Source organism: Puma concolor, chromosome A1 (assembly GCF_028749965.1).
Source record: "Puma concolor isolate L17-30 chromosome A1, mPumCon1.1.hap2, whole genome shotgun sequence".
NCBI classification, from domain to species: Eukaryota; Metazoa; Chordata; class Mammalia; order Carnivora; family Felidae; genus Puma; species Puma concolor.
The window spans coordinates 4,938,804-4,961,804 of NC_141667.1; the positions used below are offsets into that span (position 1 = coordinate 4,938,804).

At 52.6% G+C, this 23,001-nt stretch overlaps 1 protein-coding gene across 1 annotated transcript in view; it reads right to left on the bottom strand.

Annotated features, from left to right (window-relative positions):
- Positions 1 to 2,580: 2,580 nt before the first annotated feature.
- The window catches only part of NSUN2 (NOP2/Sun RNA methyltransferase 2), a 28,382-nt gene continuing 7,961 nt past the window's right edge, over positions 2,581 to 23,001 (bottom strand). The window contains exons 5-19 of the mRNA XM_086675736.1: positions 22,071 to 22,142; positions 21,246 to 21,330; positions 19,962 to 20,154; positions 17,949 to 18,023; positions 16,751 to 16,881; positions 14,580 to 14,653; positions 13,868 to 13,998; positions 13,158 to 13,254; positions 10,054 to 10,205; positions 9,717 to 9,809; positions 8,827 to 8,962; positions 8,064 to 8,144; positions 7,663 to 7,801; positions 6,530 to 6,569; positions 2,581 to 3,348 (exon numbers count right to left, since the gene is read on the bottom strand). Coding sequence (XP_086531862.1) covers positions 3,057 to 3,348; positions 6,530 to 6,569; positions 7,663 to 7,801; positions 8,064 to 8,144; positions 8,827 to 8,962; positions 9,717 to 9,809; positions 10,054 to 10,205; positions 13,158 to 13,254; positions 13,868 to 13,998; positions 14,580 to 14,653; positions 16,751 to 16,881; positions 17,949 to 18,023; positions 19,962 to 20,154; positions 21,246 to 21,330; positions 22,071 to 22,142 — 1,791 coding nt within the window. The 3' untranslated portion in view covers positions 2,581 to 3,056. The remainder of the gene's footprint in view (positions 3,349 to 6,529; positions 6,570 to 7,662; positions 7,802 to 8,063; positions 8,145 to 8,826; positions 8,963 to 9,716; positions 9,810 to 10,053; positions 10,206 to 13,157; positions 13,255 to 13,867; positions 13,999 to 14,579; positions 14,654 to 16,750; positions 16,882 to 17,948; positions 18,024 to 19,961; positions 20,155 to 21,245; positions 21,331 to 22,070; positions 22,143 to 23,001) is intronic.

Here is a 23,001-nt window from a genome sequence, read left to right on the forward strand (position 1 = left end):
CTGCCCATTTGCTTGCCAGCTCCCCGAACTGCACCATGCCACACTCCCCTTCCCTGCTTTTAATGCCGTTCGTGTAGTTGTCCTCGGGTTTGGGAAGCAGCAAAATTGTACATGTGGATTCAATTCACATCTCAACCCAGACAGACCCTAATTATTCTGTGCTTTGATGAAAGTGAAGTTTACATGCGACCAAAAAAAACTTAGAGATTTTAAATAGCCTTAATTAAAAAACAAAACAAAACCATACGTATATAAATACGACACTTGTCCCTCTGCAGATTCCTTCATTTCTGGCAATTTCGAAAAGCGGCTAAAATCTTGAAAGTCACAGCAGCGTGGCTGCTGCACTGCGGACGGCCCGTTAAAAGGGATGTAATTCAAGGCAGAGACCCCCACGTACAGACCAACTGGCTCTACTTCTGCTGGCCAAGACTTCTTTAAAAACTGCACTCCTGTCTTTTGTCACTTCTCCTGTGACATTACTGCTTCAGTTTTCTTACCTGTAAGTAAGGTTAGTCACACCCCTCCACCTCTATTAGGTTGTTGGATTAAATGAGCCACAAATTAGTAATCACTTTGGGTCTCAGGGCTCTACGCCAGTCACTGCCCTCCATCCAAAGGTCTGCGCCCTTGAAATGCTCTTTGCCAGCTGGCCCCGCGCTGCACTGGGTCTGTAGGGGGCACCAGAGAGACACCACAGGAAGCTGGCCTTGTGTCTCTGGGCTGTGGTGCCCTGGGTCCCCAGGGTTCTCCACTGGGAGCGGTGCACTCAGGCAGTAGAAGCCCGGGTGTGGGGCTGACATCTGCTGTACTGGTGTGACGTGTGGGCGTTTGTATGCGTGCAGGGCGTGTGTCCACAGACACATTTAATTCCTAGTTCTGTGTGGTTCGTAAGAAACGACCCCTCGTGGGGCGCCTGGGAGGCTCTCCGTCGGTTGAGCATCTGACTCCGGCTCAGGTCACAGTCTGTGACTTCAAGCCCCACGTCAGGCTCGGTGCTGACGGCTCAGAACCTGGAGGCTGCTTCGGATTCCGTCTTCCCCTCTCTCTGCTCCTCTCCCCCTCGCTCTCTCTTGCTCAAAAACAAGTAAACATTAAAAAAAAATTTTTTTTTTTAAATAAAAAAGAAATGATGCCTCAGTAGCTATGCACACACCTACCTCCAGATCTTGGTTTCCAACCACCGTGCTCCGTGAAAGCAGGGGCTCCCCAGGGGTGACTCCAGGACCCAGCATCTCACCGTATGAGAAAGCAGCATGACGGGTGCATGTGCAAGGCCAGGGGGACCAAGTGGAAGCAGCTCCCAGCAGCCATTTCGGGGACAAGGTGGGCAACATCAGGGATATACATAAATGAACGTGAAGTGACCAAGTGACCGGAGGAGGAGGAGGAGGAACAAGGAACGTTGAGGACAAACCAGTAACGTGGCAGAGCGGTGGGGGACAGACCGCCCGGAGACGCTGCAGCCGGGAAGCCTGGTACGGAACAGGTGTACGCAGTCCTGCGGCGTCTCCCGGCAGAGTGCGGGACCTTCTCGTGGGGACACGAGGCCAGCACACGCCACGCGAACCATGGGAAACCACGGGAAACCTACCAGGAGGCAGACAAGTCCACGAGGGCCTTGTCCCACGTCCCAGTGAGCGAGCGGAGCTCCTCTGCAATATTCTTGCTGAACACAGGACACAGACCAAAACCGAAGCGGTCCACAAGGTAACTGACCTGTGACCCCCAAAAATGTCACGATCACGGAGGACAGACAGCCGCTCCGCATCGGAAGGGACTCGAAAGGCGGGACAGCTGGACCGGGCCGACAGGTGGGATGGGGGCCCAGGACTGAGGGTCATCTGACGTCAACGTCAACGCTAACATTTATGCTGCAACCACCTACCAGGTGCCGCAGGAGGACACGGGGTCATTTGCCACAGAGAAAAAAGGTCCTCATCTTGGAGTTGTGATTCAAAGAGGTGGGTGGGGGAGGGGAATCAGCAAGGGGCTCTGATATACTAAGATGGTAACAACTGGGCCAGCGAGGGGGCAGGGACCTGACGGTTCTCCACACCGCACTCTCCTTTCTCACAACCATCACACTTCTGGAAAACCCTCGCCACCAGCCCCAGGACCTTGCCTGGCACGTGGCAGGAACTCAGGAAGCAATTGAGGGAAAGGGCCCCCTGCAGCGCCTGCCTGAAGTGTATCACCTGCAGGCTGGGAACCACGGTGCCCCAGGGGCCCAGGTGAGCCCCCAGCCAAGCCCACACCTCCTGTGACCCGACCGACTGGACCCTCTGGCACAAGGAGGGCGAAGCCCACAGGAACGCTCTGTGACACCTTCACGCTAAAAGTCCTTTGACCAGCTAAGAATGCGTGAATTCTACCATTTCCATTTGCCCAAAAGGAAGTTTAGTCCTTCCGCCTCCTGAAGACTGAAACGGGTCATTCGCACATACACATCGTCATCAACAATTTATTTAAACGTTCCAAGGATCCCAACCCCATTTAAAGACTAAAACCGCAACGTCCCCCATTCAATAAAAGCACACAAAGCTCTCAGAGTTAGTACCACAGCCCACGAGACAGCTCTTCCTCTGAGAAAAGTTTATTTGACTTTTATTACGAAGGCACACAAGTCATCTGAGGCTTCAGATATTAGCCCACCGCGTGTGAACGTCACACTGTTAACGTGCAACTTCACAGCTATTAAGGTTTACAAAACGGTCTTCCGACGATTCAGGACTTAGATTCTTTCTATAAATAATAATTAAAACAATAATTAAGCCCAATAGAGGCGTAACAAAAGGGACCTGAAAATTCCTTCAAGGGCAGTTTTGTTTCTCGATAGAAGTTTAAGACCTTAACGGTGAAAGTCTACGACTGCCTGAAACACGCACCATGGACCAGCTTTGCCAAAGAAACCGTAAACGGGCTAAAAAAGTATCGTGAAAGCAGCACTGAGGTCATTTACAGACTGTTCTATCATTTCCACCAGTTTTCAAAAATATGCACTTTGTGGGTCAGAAGCTCCGGGTTTGGCTCTGGGCACCAAGGTGGAGGCCTCCTCACCGGGGCAGGGTGCCCTCGGCCGGGTCGGGGCCCGGGGCCGCATCCACGCTGGCACTGGCGGCCGGCTCCACGCCGTGTTCGGCCCCCGCCTCCTCGGCCTCCGGCGGCCCCGAGCCGCCCGCGCTCTCAGGCGCCAGGACGGTCCCTTCCTTCTTCTTCTCCGCCAGCACCTCCAGCCCCATCATCCTGAGATAATGAAGCCGTTCGTTCTTGGGCACGAAAGTCCGAATGGAGGCCTTTCCCCGCCATCCACATAACACGATGGGACACTGGAGGGTGTCCGGTTTCCTACGAACAAGATGGCTGTGCGTGAGCGTTAAGCGTCCTCCCTTCATCTAGAGAGGGGAACACGCAACCTCTCCAGAAACAACATGCCCAAACCCCGGGGGGGCATTTTAGTCTGTGATCCTACGGAAGGTTTTCTCAAAGGCCGATCAGCAACTTCCTCACGTCCTAAATATCCTCGACATCCTCACGTTGGCCGGTTTTTCTTTCTACAAGCTCCCAGTGGAATAAGCCCCAAATCCAGAGTTCACACACACTGCCGATGCCAGAATCTCTAGATTCTTCCAGCTGCTCAAATGCGAACACGGGTCACACCTCACACCACCGACAACAGGCACGGCTGCCCGGGGCCTCCCCGCCCATCGTCGGAGACGAGGCTCCTTGCAGGTTGCAGAGCCGGGCCTGGAGCCACACAGCCCTTCCTCGCCACCCTCAGTGCTTCCCCTACCTCGGTCCAGGTGACCCCGAGTCTCCTTGGCCCCCCCCCCCACCCCGCAGAGCAGCGTGGGGCCCCCACACACCGTGCTCACTTGTTTCCAGCCTGCTGGGTCACCGCCTCCCACAGTCCAGGGATCCGCCTCAGACCCGCCCACCCGCTGGCCTTTCCTCGGCTGACGTGGCAGTGACTGTCCCGCCCCCGTGTCCCTGACGAGCACTACGCAATCATCACTGCCTTTCAAACGAGACTCTGGTCTGGTTTTGGGGCTCCTAAAGCCCTGCTCCATTAACCCCACGTCCCACCGCCGTGCGACGCCAGGCATCAGTGACGTGGGCGGAGAGAGGAACACACTCTAGGTTAAAAAAGCAAACAGGGAGGCTCCCGGGTGGCTCGATCCGTTGAGCGTCCAACTTGGGCTCAGGTCATGATCTCGCAGTCCGTGAGTTCAAGCCCCGCGTCGGGTTCTGGGCTGACAGCTCAGAGCCTGGAGCCTGCTTCGGATTCTGTGTCTCCCTCCCTCTCTGCCCCTCCCCTGCTCGCTCACTCTCTCTCTCGCTCTCTCTCTCAAAAATAAATATTGGGCACCTGGGTGGCTTAGTCGATTAAGCGTCTGACTTCAGCTCAGGTCATGATCTCACAGCTCTCGTGAATTCAAGCCACGTCAGGCCCTGTGCTGACAGCTCAACAGCCTGGAGCCTGCTTTGGATTCTGTGTCTCCCTCTCTCTCTGCCTCTCCCCTGCTTGTGCTCTCTCTTTCTCTCTCAAAGAATAAATAAACATTAAAACAAAAAAATTTTAGGGGCGCCTGGGTGGCTCAGCCAGTTAAGCATCTGACTTCAGCTCAGGTCATGGTCTCACTGCTCGTAGGTTCGAGCCCCACGTCAGGCTCTGCGCTGACAGCTCAGAGCCTGGAGCCTGCTTCGGATTCTGTGTCTCCCTCCCTCTCTGCCCCTCCCCTGCTCGTGCTCTGTCTCTCAAAAATTAACAATGAAAAATAAAAACAAACAAACAGAAAAAGGGGCTGAACCAACACGAGAAACAAGCCACTACCAAGAGAGGGAAGGACACCCGTGTCCGTCTCTCCGGGGGGGGGGCGGGGGCGGGGGGGGGGCGGGGAAACGTGGACAGCACGTTGGTAAGAAGGATGAGAGGAATCGACCAGAATTCCCGAACTCCCACTTGCTTCTTCTGTGCTTTCTCCCCAGTAATCCCCGCAGCTGTCTTTCCGCTCGTACAACAGGTCAGCACGGGAGAAGCACCTGGCATCACTATTGCTAAAGACCGCGTCCGGGTCCCTGTCTGAGCAGTTCTGCGAAACCGCCCCCCGTTCCCGACACCACCGGCCCTCCCTTTTTCCTTTCCGTGGACCTTCCGGGGGTCCGGGAGTGGGAGAGGCATCTCCCACCTGAACCACCTCCTGGCCCGGCTGCGCCAGGAAGGCCCGTCTCCGTCGTGCACAGAAGACACCTGGCAAGCGAGGTCGACGCGGGCGCTCCGCGGCTCGGTGTGTGCCTGGGTCTCCTCTGCCCTGCTTCGTGCCCCTCCCTTCTGTGCCCGTTTCACAGATGCGGACCTCGGATGCTGGCCCAGGAGCCCGCGAACCCTGGCTCCCGCCCACACCGCCCTCCGGAGCTCCGGCACTGTGCTTGTGGCGGGCGCGGCATCAACACACTCGGGCCCGGAAGGTCCACACCTGGGACTCCGAGTCCCCTCGCTTCCCAAAGCGTGTGAGCGGCGGCCTGCCAGCGTCTCCAGCACGTTCCGACCCCGCAGGTGAGCTCTGCCCTCACTTCCCCCTTCATCAGACGACACCTGCCCAGTCAAAAGCCAGAAGCCGACCCATGAGCTCCCGTGCCTTCGCCCCCACAACCCACCTTGTCTGCACCAGCCCCAGACGCACCAACCCTTGGTCCCCGGCACCCGGCTCCCACTCCCCTGCTGCCCGATGCCGCACAGCTTGGGCCACCGTCTTCACAGCAGCCGGAGGCCGTGGAGACCGTGCGGGGTGCTGGGGCCTGCCCCACCTCCACAAGCTCCACCCAGGCTGCCTTCCGGCCCGTTCCATCCCCCGGACGGGTGCTTTCTCAGCCTCCTCGTCACCACCCAGAGTCAGGCCAAACACACCTCCCCGAACACGGCCCGTGGCCCCACCTAAGCTCTCCTGCAAACCCCTCTCCAGCCCCGTGTTCTTGCTCCTCCTGGAAGAGGGGTTTTACTTGAGAAAGCGGCCCTGGGTGCAAACCCTCACTCCCCTCTACCTAGCGGGGTGCGCTGGCCACGCCCCCTGGGCTCCTCGCCCCGCTTCCAGCAAGTGCTGCCCACGGGACCTAGTGTCCGCGGGCACGCGAGGGCCGCCAAGGAACAGCGGTCAGTGAGTGAGCTGTCTGTCTGCTTCAGCGAAACCCCACACCCGGCCTTCGAACAACGCTGCCTGATGCATGACAAGAAGCCCACGGACACTGGCCGACCCCTCAGTAGAGACAGGACTCCACGTCTCCTGACTGTTCAACCTGTATGCTCCTTCTGCGGGAGACAGAAATCAGAGCTAGATTTCCCAGGCCCAGGGAGAAAGTTCTATACGTTTAATTCTCTAGGTAGAAGCTGAACGTCCTAGGAGAAGATGACGTACCGGAACGCCTGTCCTCAAGTTCCCACAAGGCCGTCTTCAGGAGCACATTCCCGACAGGCCCCACGGCCACCCACAGCCTCCCCCCACCCCCCGCTGGCAGGAGCGCCCGCACTTACGTGGGGTCCGGCTCGTACTTCAGGACGATGCTCCCCTTGGCTGGAAGAGAGACAGACAAGCGTGGGCCAGGCTGCCGGTCAACGGACGCCGTCTGCGTGTCCGGCACTGTGGACGGCCAGCAACACACAGCCTGCACTCCTGGCCTCGAGGACCTCCGTGCGGAGATGGGGACTCTTTGTACCCGGACACGCAGAGCCTCTGGCAAGCCCGGCACCGAGTGGGCGGTCCACGCAGCCTGGCGGAGGACAGGTGGGACCCTCAGGCATTTCCGGGAAGCCTCTCCGTCACTCTCAGCAGCAGGGGGATGGGGAAAACTATGGGTGAATCCTCAAAATTTGAGACGAAACACGTAACTGCTCCAACTTCCAGAAACAGCATGACACACATGTGAGAACCGTCAACAACGAGACTGCCACCACCCCCCTGCAGGATGAAGACGAAGAAGAAAACAAGACGGTGCCCTCGTCCCTGCGATCGCGTCTACTTCAGGTGCGGCTCCTGCCCGAGACCACGGGACACCGCGTCCACCCAGCACGTTTTACGCCCTTCCATTCCAAACAGAAAACACAGAACCACAGAACCACAGTAACTTCGTGGGTGCAGTGTGTGTGCAAATTGAGCCAGAAACCGTGAACACGTAATAAACAACAAGAAGAAAAGAAAACTTAGCACCTCTGGTGGGATTATTTTTATTCTTAGGTGAAAACATCACCAGAATAACTTGAAGTGGAAAGTTTATGAAATACCCAAACAACTTGACCAACAACCTTTTTTGGCGGGCTAGGAAAGCAGCCTGCTTCAAGCTGGCTGATTCAATGCCAAACGAACCTGACGGCCTGTGCTGGTGAGTGCCCTGTGCCTCCGCACAGGACGGCCAGGCCCCAGCACCCACAGAGCACCCCCCTCCCCCCACGAAGGCCTGGGGAAGCAGGGCAATGTAATGGATGCCTCTGACCCTCAGCGTGCTAAGACACCAATCCCATTTCCACAGAGCCCTCTGGAAAATGACAGTAAAAAGAAAGCCACGCTGTGTTAAACGTAAGACGGAGGAAGATCTAAGCAGCTTGAACACCGACACCCTCACTGTCTTTATAAGAGCAAATTACGCTTCTATGCAAGTTAAACTGCTTACCCAAGTCCTTGGCTTGGCTGTAGGTCTCACTGCTAAGTTTTCTAAAAAATGGGTTTTCCTGGGTTAACAGAATTTTAACATCTTCCATCGACACAGTGATAATTCTTGAATTAATAAATGGATACAACGTGTATATTCCCTGCGGGGAATAAAGAGACGCCACCATTATGAACGGTAACAATCACCCACTGTCCCCAGGGCCTTTCCACATGCCACGCCCAACCCTCCCCTCACCACAGCCCCTGGAGAATGTGTAAGCGAACGCGCCCAGGGGAGTCAAAGAGGCCGGCAGGGCTCTATTCGCCCGGACCCATCGGACTAGCTCAGCAACAGCCGTCTGCCACAGAGCACGGCAGGTCAGCTCACGGCTGCTGCTACCCCAAGTCTCTTTCCCAAATTACCTCCTGCGCTAACCGAAAAGCACAATCAAACTCTTCGCCACTGTTATTCCGACACCAGACTTTTATCCCAGTGTTTATAACCTGTCGGTGAAGACACAAGACGAAACACGTATGACCAAAAGGCAAAGAGTCGATTGAAATACTCCCTTCCACCACAAGGCAGAGCCGCGAGGACGTGCTGACAGAGAAGAGACGGCAAAGCTGTGGAAGTCGTGGGATCGGAGCAGAGGTTCTCCTAGCCTGACGCTCTCAAACGGCGTTGGTTTTAGGTGGCTTAGATCGACTAACTATCACCACAACAGACATTAAAACCAAGAAAGCTCTGAAAACGCAGGGACACGACACACACATTCCATGGGCCGTCAAGAGCAAGGAGGCCGTCGCCCTGGAAAACACCAGGGGACACCCAAGCGAGCAGAGAAGAAGGGGCGGAAATGAGGTCTCAGCATTGGTTCAGAAACCACTTAGATGTCGTGCACCTCCAGACCACACCTGGAGATCTGCCAGGGAGGAAGCAGTTGGGAAAAGAGCAGAGCAATGAAGGCAGGGCCGAGGGGCAGAGAAACGAAGGAGGACAGAAGGGCCCGTAACAGCAAGAGCGCCCAGGAGCAGCAGCCGGAGCTGTGGACGCCCCGTTCCGTCCTCCCGGACACGCCCGCCGAGCGCGCAGCCCGCACCTGCTGGGCGGGGCTCAGGGCCCCTGTGCGAGCCACCCCAGAAGCGCACCCAGCCGGGCCGTCCGGCAGTCCCACGCACGGCGTACCTTCACCCTCTCGCTGTTATTCAGCAGGACGTTCCTCAGCTCCTTGGAGACCATGTAGAGTTGCCTTTTCTTCCCTTCTGTGGTTCGAGTCAACAAATTCATCTTTGGGAACGAAGGATCCAATGCGTAAAATTTCCTACGCACAAGACAGAGCTGCTGACGAGTTCGGTTCAAGTGTAACAGACAGTCTCCAAGCAGGACGCTCTTCCCCGACAGAATTCGGTTTCAAGACTGTGGCTTACGGCACTCGCTCTGCTGTGCGGTCCCGTCTCCTAAGCTCGATCGAGTTCACCCAAAACCCCAGGCAAGTTTTACTTGCGGCACAACTAGACCAGGGACGTGGGCAGACAAGTGCGAGGCCTCTCTGTCACCTGCTGCTCCAGTGACCAGGACCTGAGAGAACACCTCTGCTACTTGAGAAACGCCCTAAGGGGCAGATCCGAGAGAAGGACCAGTCACCCACATGCAGCACAAGTGCCCACCGTGGGAAATGTATACTGACGGGAAGATGAACGGCAGGAGCTGTTTACCCTCAACCCTTCCTCTCTGTTCCGCTTGGAGGTTTCCAATCAGGGTCCCCAACCTCCCACCCAGACCCACTCTTCTCCCCTTCCCACACGGGGGCCCAGGCAGGCAGCCCCCCGATCTGGAAGCTCAGCTGGGTCACGGACATCCGGGGCCACAGTGCCCCCCACCCCCCGGCCCCGGGCACTTCTCGGTCGCTGGCCGCCTACACTGAAGTGCGTGGTGAACACTCCCTAGGATTTCACCCGGCTCTAGCGTGCGGTTACGTGGAAGGAGATACTACACACGACTAAATACAAGGCATGATGAAATGCGATCAGTTACACACTTATGATGAGAATTTAGAAGCCTGAATTAATTCTTACTGGATCGGTGGAAATAACGGGTCGTCTTCAGGAATAAACACGAACGGGTCTTCTTTAAACCCAAACAACTTCATCTTCTTGGATGGAGGAGGGCTGAAGACAGAGGCAGGACAAACATCGCCCAGGTCGGAGGGGAGCATCGGATGCCAGCAGCCCACTCTCCACCCCCCGCCCAGCCCTCCTCCTCAGCCTGCGCAGCACGGGCCCCCCGCACACAGGCTCTGCAGGGACCGCACCCCGTCCAGCACAGCGGAGCCCACACTGCACCACCTCCAGGAGGCCAAGGGGCCGGGAAGACACGAGGACGTCAGGGACCAGACGGATGCCCTCTTCTTACCCACACACTCCGTCTTTCTTACTTCCGTTGTTCTCTACGTTCTCAGCTCTTTCCGTGATCTCTGTGTCGTCAATTCCACCGACCGGTTTACTCTCCAGCTCGGCGGGGTCCGTGGGGCCCGACCGCACAGGCTCTCTGGGCTCGCCCTGCAGCTGCAACGGGAACAAGTGTGTTTACGCTCCGAGAGCAAGCCACTCTGCACTGCCACAGGACCTCGGCACCCAAGGTGCATCCTGTTTTTCTACAGCATTTTATATGTAAAAGACAAGAGAATTTTTGCAACTATCTGAAATCTATTTGCTATGATGAACAGAATTCACGGGCATGGTTTCTTTCGAAGTTCTGACTTGGGCTCAGGTCGTGATCTCATGGTTTGTGGGTTCAAACCCTGTATCAGGCTCTATGCTGACAGTGGGGAGCCTGGAGCCTGCTTTGTATTGTGTCTCCCTCTCTCTGTCCCTCCTCTGCTCGCACTGTCTCTTGCTGTCTCTCAAAAATAAACAAAAACATTAAAAAAAATAAAATAATTTAAAAAACATGCCCCCCAAATTCACGAAGCTCTAAAGCAGACGAGCTGGTGGGACTCATGCTGTGCAACACTGCCTCCCAGAAAATGTTTAATTTAAAAGTAAAAAACAAGGGCGCCCAGATAGCTCAGTTGGTTAAGCATCTGACTTCAGCTCAGGTCATTATCTCACAGTTCGTGGGTTCAAGCCCCGCGTCAGGTTCTGTGCTGACAGCCCAGAGCCTGGAGCCTGCTTTGGATTCTGTGTCTCCCTCTCTCTCTGCCACTCCCCCCACTCATGCTCTGTCTCTCTCTCTCTGTCAAAAATAAATAAACGTTAAAAAAAATAAAAAATAAAAAAAGTAAAAAACAGCCACCCAAACCCCCTGCCCAGGCTGCCTATGCCCTGCCCACCCCTGTTGGGCTCCTGGAAATGCGGCCCTGCCCTTCACAGCCTGTCTCAAGTGCCCCTTCCCCACGGGCCACCTCTGCACACTGTCAACGCTCGAGTCAAACCTCACTTGGCCAGCACACCTGCCCTGGCTGGGATTCCAGCCGTGTTTACGGGCCTCACTTCTACACCAGGGCATCCTGAGGACGAGGCACCGGAGTCCTCAGCACGGCCCCAGCAGCGCTGAGCTGTGCTCGTGTGCATGGCAGGTGACCGAAACACAGCGACTCAATGAAAAGGAAAAAGGAACTGAAAAAAACAACAGAAAAGGAAAACAGTAGTAACGCTAAACAAGCAAGTGACGCCACGCTGGAGCAGGCGGATTGGAGGCAAGTTCAACGCCCATCCACGTAGGCTGCACCGGGACAAGAGTGTCCACGCGGCACGTGGCGAGGCGACGTACCGTGTCACACGACAGGCCCTGCACCTGCACAGTGCCGCGGCCGTGGGCCACGCGCACTTTCTCACCACTTCAGAGGTGACCAGGGCAGGGAAGAGGCATCTCAGAGTGTAAGTTCACACGGTTTTAAAAACCGCACAAAAGCATGTAAAATAACTCATTCATAGTTGGTTGTACGATTCCCACAGAGTAAACCTTTACGCTGGGATAAATATTACTAAAATTACTTTCGCTTTGGTTTTTGCACGTCTCAAAGCGGCTGCGAGAATGTGGAAGTTACACGTGTAGCTGGCGCTCCAGGTCTGAGAGGGCAGTGCTCAGAGCTCCCGCCCCGGGACTCGGGGGGCCTGGAGTCCAGAAGACGAGCTCCACGAGCATTGCCCTCGAGCCCCTAACTCGGGCAGCACAGTGGTGCCCAGAGGTGCGGGTTCACCCCCGTGCCGGGCTCTACGTGCACACGGTCATCTGGATCAGCCACGACCCAGGGACGGTCGGTCTCCTGTCTGCTTCTCCGAAGGCTAAGCATCATTCATCCACGTCTGTAAGCTCTGATCTGAAGGAAATGCTGACCTTCAGACTGTGATTCCCTCCACGTTCTGACACGACGCAGGCTGAGGTACGCACTAACGGAGAGAGGTCATGTCGATACAGAGAAGAGCGGACACCACGTGGCAAGACTCGAAAGGCCGCCCTCTCACCGACCTCCCTGCTTCGGGGCCTCCTACAGCATCCAGGAGGCAGGGGACTCAGGAAGACAGGCCGGGCCTACTCGATCTCCTTTTCAGCCAGGCCTGGACAAAGTTTCATGGCCACCGTTGAAGACAGGCTGGCTTGAGGCTGGCAGAGCTCTATCAACCTGCAACAGGCTGAACGGAAGCAACCTCTGGGGACACAGCACCGCAGCCAGCTCGGGGGGCTCGGATTCTCAGGGGACACTGCACCGCAGCCAGCTCGGGGGGCTCGGATTCTCGGGGGACACTGCACTGCAGCCAGCTCGGGGGGCTAGCATTCTCAGGGGACACTGCACCGCAGCCAGCTCGGGGGGCTCGGATTCTCGGGGGACACTGCACCGCAGCCAGCTCGGGGGGCTAGCATTCTCGGGGGACACTGCACCGCAGCCAGCTCGGGGGGCTAGCATTCTCAGGGGACACTGCACCACAGCCAGCTCGGGGGGCTAGCATTCTCGGGGGACACTGCACCGCAGCCAGCTCGGGGGGCTCGGATTCTCGGGGGACACTGCACCACAGCCAGCTCGGGGGGCTCGGATTCTCGGGGGACACTGCACCGCAGCCAGCTCGGGGGGCTTGGATTCTCGGGGGACACTGCACTGCAGCCAGCTCGGGGGGCTAGCATTCTCAGGGGACACTGCACCGCAGCCAGCTCGGGGGGCTCAGATTCTCAGGGGACACTGCACCGCAGCCAGCTCGGGGGGCTAGCATTCTCGGGGGACACTGCACCGCAGCCAGCTCGGGGGGCTCGCACTTGAGCCACAGAGCAGTCATGGTGTGTTTTCGATGTGCATCTGAGATGCAGAAGGAGCGTATTCGCCCAACTCTGCCTCCTCCAGGGACCTATCCCTTTATGGCGCTGCCGCTTGTCTGCAAAGTACACATTTAGATGAATCCCTGCCCCTGCCACACACACGCGCGTGGACAGCTGCTCTCCACACCCAAAAACTACCCCAGTGACCATGGTCAGCGTCTGCCTTGAACACACGAAAAGAGCTCGTAATATGCTGTGTCACTTACCCTTGGTGGACGCTTATTCCATGGCATTGAAGACTTTTTCACCAATACTGCCACAAAGAACCCGCCGGTATTCTGATGATGTGGTAATATTCTAAGACTAAAAAAAAAAAAAAAACACAGTGCAAACTTTTTAACTGAAAATACATTCTCTTAGGGGCACTTGGGTGGCTCAGTCGGTTGAGCGTCCGACTTCGGCTCAGGTCACGATCTCACAGTTTGTGAGTTCGAGCCCCACATCTGGCTCTGTGCTGACAGCTTGGAGCCTGAAGCCTGCTGCAGATTCTTTGTCTCCCTCTCTCTCTGCTCCTCCCCCACTCACACTCTGTCTCTCAAAGATGAATAAATGTTAAAAAAAAAATTAAAAAAAGAAAATACACTCTTCTAGTACTAAGACAAAAGCTGCAAAGGTGATCTGTGACAGAGAAGTCACGTCTCCCTGCAAATATTCACACACCCCCTCACATGTGGAACGGCCAGCGTGTAACGTGTAGAAAGTTCGTGCGGTTTGCGGAGCACAACCGTGTAAGTTCTTTCCGCTTCCGTTATTTATAAATGCTCAATGCCAGCAGCCAATAGGAAATGGGAACTTCTTTCTTGCTGGGAAGTTCACATGCCTGGGGTCAGCTACGGGCATAGCCCAGGCCTCGCAGGAATGCCGGGGGCCCAAAGTCCCCACCTCCCCAAGCCTCTGAGAGCCCCCACAAACCCACCACCGCTCCAGATGCATCGCCTGTAACCGCTCCGGGTCCTTTGGTGGGAACATGGTGGGCCGGATCTGGGTGTGTCTGCCGTGAGGAACAGCCTCCCACTCTGAAAACCACTGTCCATCTTTTGTCATCACCTACGGACACGATGGCGGAAGTCTGCATTACCAGCACTGTCCAACGGTAAGAAATCACACGGTGCCAATGTAAATGGTGTCCACACGATAAATGGCGAGTCTCATTTCTCTCCGAAGCTGAGACTGCGTGTGCATGTAAAACTGCGATAATCTCGTGATCCGTAAAACACGATGATCATTTTATAAAACAGCATTTTCCGTGTAGATTTTTTTTTTTTTAACAAGCCTCAGAGTGTTTCTGGTTTAAAACTGAAAAGTAAATTGTTTCATATTGGAAATGAAGCTTGAACCCCAGCCAATAATAAAAATAAAGCACAGCTACACTTACAGGGATAAGAATAAATAGCTGATTTCTAACTGCAGAATAAAGACAGGGAAACTTTTCCACTGCCAGAGAAAAATACTTGTATAATCGTGTACCATTTGTCATTATATCTAGTTTTGAAGTTAATTCTACAACAAAACTGACCGCGTCACTAAAAGCAGCGTTTATGGAAGTCACCCAAATATGGACGCTCTCAAAGCGCCTGCTTGCTCAGCGGTACGTGCTCCCACAACCAGGCTCCTCCCAGAAACATCACCTTCCACTGTGTGATTCCAGGCATCCATTTCAGTCCCGGCAGCTCGGAAGACACGTCAGCGAGCTCCAAGGCACCTGGGGACCAAAAATAAAACCTTTTCACCTTATACCCAAAGAAGCCAGACGCACGAGATCACACACCGTGTGATTTATTTCTACAAAATGCCCAGGGAGGGCAATTCCATACACACAGCACCTCAGTGGGTCAGGGGTGCAGGCCGCACAGGCAGTGACCACACGCGGGCAGCTCTCCGTGGGGGGGGGGGGGGGGGGGGGGGGGGGGCAGGGGACCGAAACGGCCGGGGACCGGACCGCAGGGAGGACTATGCGCGTGTGAGGTCACTAGTCGTACCCTTACAACGGGGGACGCTGAGGCGTGTGCATCACAGCAAAACAGAGCTTCAGAAACGAGGCGGCGGCAGGGTCCCGCCCGTGTCCCAGGGGAGCCCACGGCAACCGTGCCCGCTCCACCCCCGGCTTCTAGACACACACACGCCAGTTAGAGGACACGGTCTTCGTGCCCTAGTGTCTAACACACACCCCAGAACCAGAAAGCAACATATAAAGGGAACTGTGAACATCTGTAAACGTTCTGTGTCAGGCCCAAGCCAATTTCCTAAAAATGCCCAGCAAGGCATCGGTCCAGCTTTGAGGACATCGTGTCTACGGTAACATTACAAGAGGTTGTAAGATGGGGCCATTCCGGGGATCCTTTCAAATAAACCTCCATCCACAGATCGTGGATACAGACTGGACAGCCTCACAGAAAGGGAACGTCCAACAAAGCTCCACGGAAGCTGTGAAAACGCACATGATCGTAAAAACGTAGCAAAAGAATCCTCAAGGCCGAGGTGGAACGGTACGAAACCCCCCACAAGAGCACGGCCCTGACTTCTACTACGCTATCTGAATATTCTTACTTTGTTAAAAGCAAACACCAAATTCTAGTGCAGGTTTGAGGAAACCAAACATAACACACAAAATTCCAATCGAGAGGACTCCGAAGGGGTGAACAACTAAGGGCAGACTCCACGGCACGGGTCAACCGGGCACTGAGAACGAGGTAACTGGAAGCCTAGACAGTTGGCTTTCAGTCAGGTTTCAAGCTACGTCATACACGTGCATGTGGTAAGTTCGGAAGTGTCTTAATCTGGATCGTAGTTAGTTTGAAACTCCTCGTTATTTCCTTTAAGGACAAGATGACGGGAAAAGCTAACATTTCAGTAAAGGCTTACACAAAGGAAGAAATATTTTACGACAAAACGTTGTGAAAACTGGTTTAAAAACGTTTTAGGCACCTGTCCAGTTTGTCCGTATCCAGCAGTGTGGTAAGACCTCACACCCGTTAGGACGCCTACCGCCACAAACATGGAAAATAACAAGGGCTGGTGAGGACGTGGAGAAGTCAGGATCTGTGCACTGTCGGCGGGAATGCCCTCCAAACTGAGCAGTGAATCATCATCATCCAGCAATTCCAGAAGACACTCACCAAGAAAACTGAAAGCAGGGTCCTGAGCTGCGTGTACAGCTGGGGTCACAGACGCACAATTCCCAACAGCTAAACTGAGGAAGCAACTCGCGTCCATGGACAGATGAATGGGGTCAACAAAATGTGGTGTAGGCCTGACGTGGGAGATGTTCAGCCTTGAAGGCTGAAGGAAGGGAATTCTGTCACCTGCTACAGCGTGGATGAACCCCGAGGACAGTGTGCTGGGTGAGCTACGCCAGTCACAGATACAGCATGATCCCACAGGGAGATCCCTAGCGATCCCTAGACAGACTCGAGACAGCAAACAGGAAAGTGGGGACTGGTTTCACGGGTCCATAATTCCAGTTTTGCAAGACCAAGAGCTCTGGAGACCGGCTACGCGACAGCGTGTTCCTAATGCGACGGAAACGTAGGCTTTAAAACAGTTAAGGTGGTAAAACTCCAAGTTGCGAGTGTTTTACCACAACTACAATTCTTTCAAAAAAACCATCGTGGTAAGGACGGACATCGTCTTTCAAACTCGAGAGATAACGAAACATACGAAACAGACAATCCTCGAAATTCATTAACTGCGACACATCCGCCACATAAGCGTGTTTTTAAGTCAGGGCACCTCACCGTAGGGTTTAGAGTCTAATTTAGCAAACGCCCAGGGAAAGGTCCACGAGAATATAGACTCTTACCTTCACTTTTCTCCAGCAAAGACGCTATGACCGCCTCGTCTTCGATGGGGTTCAGCGAGCACGTGGAGTACACCATGCGACCGCCCTCCACCAGCTGCTCAGCACCGCGCGTGGCGATCCGCAGCTGTAAGCTAAGGGTGGACACCAGGTCACCCTGGGACCGAACGTGTCCGTGCGGCCCACAGAGCACAGGCACCTACCATACCACGTGTTCATTACACATTGTCATGACAGACTTACGACAAATTACAAAACAACCCTGAGGAAAAGAACTCTTTAAGGCTGCAAATGAAGTTAGAGTAAACCCACAGGAGGTGGTTCGTGTTCACCAAATCAGCATGTGTCCATATAAACAACACGTATGCTATTCTGTTAGCCTTTCCCAACATGCCAACGAGCAAAGCACGAAGCTAATGACTGAAAGCAACATATTACGGGAGTTTCACTGTGAAGAGGCCTCCGTACCTGTGCAGATATGTGACTTTTCTTTCTACGAACAACTCATAACCCTTAGCACTTTCTAATCCTAATACCCACTTCACAAAAGCGATAAACTATTTAACAGAGAAACCATCTCCCGCCGGCATTATTTACGGTGAATACTCATTAGGACACTGCAGACCGCCCACAAGTCTACAATTACGAATGTGTAATTTTAATGTTAAAAGGAAAAAAGGACATAGTCCTGTAGACAATATAATCCAAACTGGTGTGGCTAACATCCCTACACACAGAAAAACCACTGAAAGGCGTTAGACATTACAGAAGTTATCTTTGACTTATGAGATGTTCTTTTTCCTTCTACTTTTAAGGATTTTTCCAAATTTTCTTTAAAGACAGTCAATAAATATTTGAGATCAAAACGTTAAGCAAAATAATTCAACACAAAAGAACAGAAAGCAGAGAGAAGATGAGTGAGACACTAAGTTAGGTTATTTTGTGGAAAACAGAGGTTTGAAATGTTACAGGAAATGGTCCCAAAAAGCATTTTAAACAAATGTGTACCTGAAATGCATATGGTCTTCAGTTTACTACTCCGAAAATGTTCCAAAAACAACCGCTTCTGATACGTAAGCAAACTCTCTCGAAGATGACCATTAATTGGCCCTTAGAGTCCGGTGAACTCAAGATCCGGGCACCGAGTTACGAAACTGGGCGATAACCCTTCCCGACCCTGCCTGTGGGACGCCGGACTCACCCGTGCAGCTGCAAGCTGTTCAAGGTCGTCCACTTTTTCCAAACATCAATGTTTTTTCTCATAGTGCCATCCCCACTGGAAAGGAAGGTATTTAAGAACTTACAGGTCTGTTCAGGTAGACGATTCGAATTTATCAATTATGTCCTATTCCAGCTAAATTACAAAACAGGTTGTTGTTATTATAAACACCAACCAGAACAGCTAAACTCTCACAGACTACAATCAACTTTCTATTTCTGCTTTCGGGGCCACTCTAATTACATTAAACTTTTAAGTTATACTTGAATTTGCAATTAAGTAAGGAAATAACAGATTTGAACAGAAAACCTCATTCAAAACTTAAAGAGGTAAACATACGCTTCCGTGTGACAGAAATACTAGCAAAACTAATTTTGAGACCAGGACATGGAACCGTGAATATACAGAAGACGTGTGGATCCTGTTACTTAACAATTCGGTGAATCAACGGTGGCATTTTAATCAGATTTACATGAATAACAACAAACTTACACTCACAGGGATTTTCCACAGTGGATTCAATTAAGCCAATGGAACTTCTTTATCAAGAGCTTTCTGCGCAGCAGTTAAATATTTTTGATTTTCTACTTTTATTTAATAGAAATGACTTCTATGTTAATTTTACAATACAGACCTGATGAACTAATCTTTCTGTCCACATCTAACTTTATCTACCCATTTTTTCCCAGGATAATTCCTGGAGCTGCTGGCTTTCTGTGTAAAGTTGAATCTCCCTTGGACATCTAGGTATCTGTCTTGAGAGGAAGGGGCTGCGGGGAGAAAACATCCCGAGAGATCTAATGGCTTTCAAATGACATCCCTTGCCTGCACAGTGGTGGCTTCAAATTCTGCCGTAATGTTTAGAGATTTCCTCAGCTTACGCCTCAGTGCTCAGGTTACCACATTCTCCTAAGATGACACGAGACAGGAATTCTAGGTTTCTTTTCTTTCTTTTTTTAATGTTTATTTATTATTAACAGACAGAGAGTGAACAGGGGAGGGGCAGAGAGAGAGGGAGACAAAGAATCCGAAGCAGGATCCAGGCTCCATGCTGTCAGCACAGAGCCCGATGCGGGGCTCGAACTCAGAGACCGCAAGATCATGACCTGAGCCAAAGTTGGACGCTTAACTGACTGAGCCACCCAGGTGCCCCAAGGAATTCTAGGTGTCTGACCAGAAGAGCACAGGGACGGGAAAACACTGATCCAAAGGAAAATCAGACAACTGTGGCTCGTGACCCATGTTAAATTTCCCTTCACAGGGGCATCCTTTCCGGGATTTGAAAGCACACTCACACTCAGTATGCCCAACCACAGCTTTCACAACGAGCTCTGCCACAGGCAGGCAGTCTGCCGCGGTTTAAAGGAGAGAGTTTGAGATCGGCCATTGTACTCAAAACACTGTGTTCTGGGCCGACGGAGTTTTCCGGCAGACAAATCCACGTGTTCAGAGTCTTAAACACCTACGTCACTGCCTCTGGGAACTTAAAAGATGGCTTCAGTGTACAAACACAACTGTACACACGCAATTACAATAAGTTTCTCCAAGGCGTCAACTCCTGAACTGCAGCGTGCCGAAGGACGTAAGACTTGCCATAAAAACCCAACCTGATGAGGTATGGCTCCTCAACGAACTGCTTTACATAGTCACCGCTCGTGCGAAGAGGAGTGACGGGGTCAAACAAATCATTCCTGACATCCACCACGGCGAGAGTCACTGCTGTCATTCTCTCGGGGAATTTAACTCTTGTGAAGACTGTACAACCGTCCCGCCTTGTACCTCGTTTGGGACCCTATCTCTGCTGTGCTGTCCATCACTAAAACCGTGAAGATACGGTCCAGGGCCACAGAGTCTCTGTCCTCCTCCCAGCTGCCCCGAGAACGGCGCCTACAATTGTGTGTGTGTGCGCACGCGTGTCCAAGTTAATCTAGGCCACACCTCATGTGATCTCCTTAGTGGATTTCCGGCTTTCTGGCCTCGTAATAACACAAATACCTGCAAGGGACATCACACAGAATGCGATCATAGAAGAGAATCTCTTTCTTCCCGTTCACATCTATCGTGAGCCGAGGTATGCTGGACGCGTCGTGGTTCACCACCATGATGCAGGGGCTGCTCAGCCTTTTGGCCTGATGCACGAGCAGATAGCAACGCTTGTTGTCCACATCATTCGCAATGACAAACCCCTCTGAGAACATGAAATGATAGCGTCAGGCGAAATGTAGCACCCGCAGGATAATTTTCTACAATGCTCAACCTCCTGGTTGGCCGGTGAGAAGAAGCAATCCACCAAAACGTAACACCCAAGCTTAAGATCTGCCAGAATTATCTGAGCAGCCCAAAACGGTGGCTCAGCGTAGATTTTTACAGTCACCTAGGATTCCCAAACCGCAAGATTTATTTTTCCGATTATTCAACAACTATTCATTTCGTACCAGTTATCATGCCAAAAGCATCTTTTCCGTTATCTTCACTAACAACTAAAATGGAGGCTGAGGGGAGAGACAAAGCTGTAGAAAACAAAAGAATCACCCGACAAGTGTTCAAAATACTGCACCTGTATGCTGGGTCCCCACTCCAGACCCTGTGAATCGGAAGCCCTTTTAGCAAAGCGATTAGTCAGAGAAGAGAACGCCTAGGACAAAGCTAAGCAAGCAGGCCCACTAGAACAGAGCGGGAGCAGGGGCACGAAAGGGGAAGGCCGGGAGGGAGGGACGTAAAACGGCACGAGAGTAGCGACAGCATTCCTCAGCCGCGGGGAAGGAGCCCCAGCAACGCTACAACGGCCTGAGCACTCCGAGGGCTCAGAACAGCCACGAGTCCGGGCCTGACGCCCACGTGACGCGCGAGGGCTAACACTGTCACCTATGCCGCAGGGGGGGCGGGAAGCTCGGGCAGCTGATGGCGGCTCCTAACAGCTCTACAGCCTCTCGTGCGGCCGGGGAGTCATCACAAAACCCACCGAAACAAAAACCCAACGTGATAATGTTACCACCGGAAACTCAAACTGCAATCTACCTACTACTGAGTTAATGGAGAAACGCCACCTGCTTTCACAGAGGACACACAGAATTCTCAAGTGAAGCCACCGTCCCACCCCCACATATGAGCACGGTGGCTTGGGAACTGGTCACAGTGGCGTGCAAAATGTTTCAGAGACAGAAAGCCATCAGCTTGTCACAGGAGGCTTCAGGACCCACCCACAAGTGACGTCACCACTCTACCTCACCTACCCCAGCACAGGAGCACACTGACCCTCTGGGGCAGCCCAGCGCGTACCTGGGAAAGGGACGTTCATGTCGGCGTGTAACATCTCAATGAGCTGTGTGGTCTTTGATCCGGGCGCTGCACACATATCTAAGATCTATGAAAAAGCAAGAAATGGCTGACGTCTTTAAGATATCAAATACTCTACACTCATTTTAAAACAATCTTATGAGTCATTCTAGTATTTTAATTTCTAAGATCTAAATACGTTTCTTTATAGAATGAATCTACAATGTGATATACTGAACCTCCGGGGATCACAGGCACAGAACGGCACTAGAAACCAGTGGGAGCAATAAATTCAGGGGTGAACGGACAAGGCCACAAAGTGCAAGCAGCGCTTCTGTTGACAGCCTGCTAAGGGACAGAACTACCCGGCCTCAAATCTCCGCCTGGCCCCTTCTGGCCCCGGGACCCTGAGCTAATTGCTTCGGTTTTCCTTTGCCTCCTTCCCCTCATCTGGAAAAACAGGACAGTGACAGCATCTACCCTGACAGGGACGTGCAGATAACAAAATGAATTAATCCACAAGAAGAGCGCAGAGCAGCGCTTGGCCTGTAACAAGTTCTCAGTACGTGCCCATTACGATCTTAAAGCTGATGGACTCAGTCAAGGCCACTGAAGATAAACAGTGCAGTAAGTAAATGAGGAAGCAAATCTTAAAACAGGAGAAAAGTTATGGGTTGTAAATTTTAAATATGACAAAAATGCAAAAACAGAACCTGAAACAAAATACACAGCATTCTCTATCAAAAGTAAACGGGAAAAATCCAAAGATTATACGAAGAAAAAAAAAGCGTCAATAAACAAAGGCGCTTTCTATCTAATCCACAATACCTTATGGTGAGGGTGAGCATTAAGTAACAGCGGTGGAATCATGCTAACGGCTTCTTGACGACTGATATTTCCCTTAGAAAATTAAAAAAAAAAAATCAGAATGTTTAAAAAGGCAGAAAAATTTCAATATTGGGCATTATTTCATACGTAACAGAATAAGACCATTTATTCACCATACGTGAAACGAAACAGCTAATACTATCACACAGCACATGATATGATTAGGACGTATTTTCATACTAGTGGGTAAATGGTTACTATTTCAAGGCCAAAGAAGGACCGTTTATGGCAAAACTTACCGTTAGGACATCAGAAAGGCAGGTGTAATACTCAATTTTATAAAGAACGAGGATTTAAGCTGACATGGTCCCAACGTGCCATCAAGAATGGAAGCTGGGGGTAGCAACTCTCAAAGGTGGACAATGGCCCTAAGGCACCGGCAGCAACAGAGAGAGCGATCCCTGCGAGCACAGGACAGAGAGCCACCCAGCAGGGCCTTCCCTCTCAGCTAAACCTGTACCTTCCATTTTAGTCCTCATCTGGTTTTAGGAACAGCCCGTGTCTGCTTTCTACTCCTGAGAACTGCCCCTCAAAAAGACGGACACACCGACCGGCGCTCCCATCTCCCCGCCTCGAAGATACACAGGATCTACCATTCTCACGACACCAAAGGTCCTCTAGGTCTTTGCTGGTGGCTCAGGGGACCTGTGACGACCCCTCCACGTTCGGACAAACGTTCACGATGGAGTCCAGCACTCGCCTCAATCACCACTCTATTTTAACAGCCTTAAGACTGAACGCCTCGAAGATAACAGTACTTTAAGAAGCAGTGAAGCTTCGGCTGCCGGGAGACTTCGGCTCCATTACAACCTGGGTCTTCTGTACCGGAACAGCCATCCAGGCAGCCTTCACTTACCCCACACTTAGCATC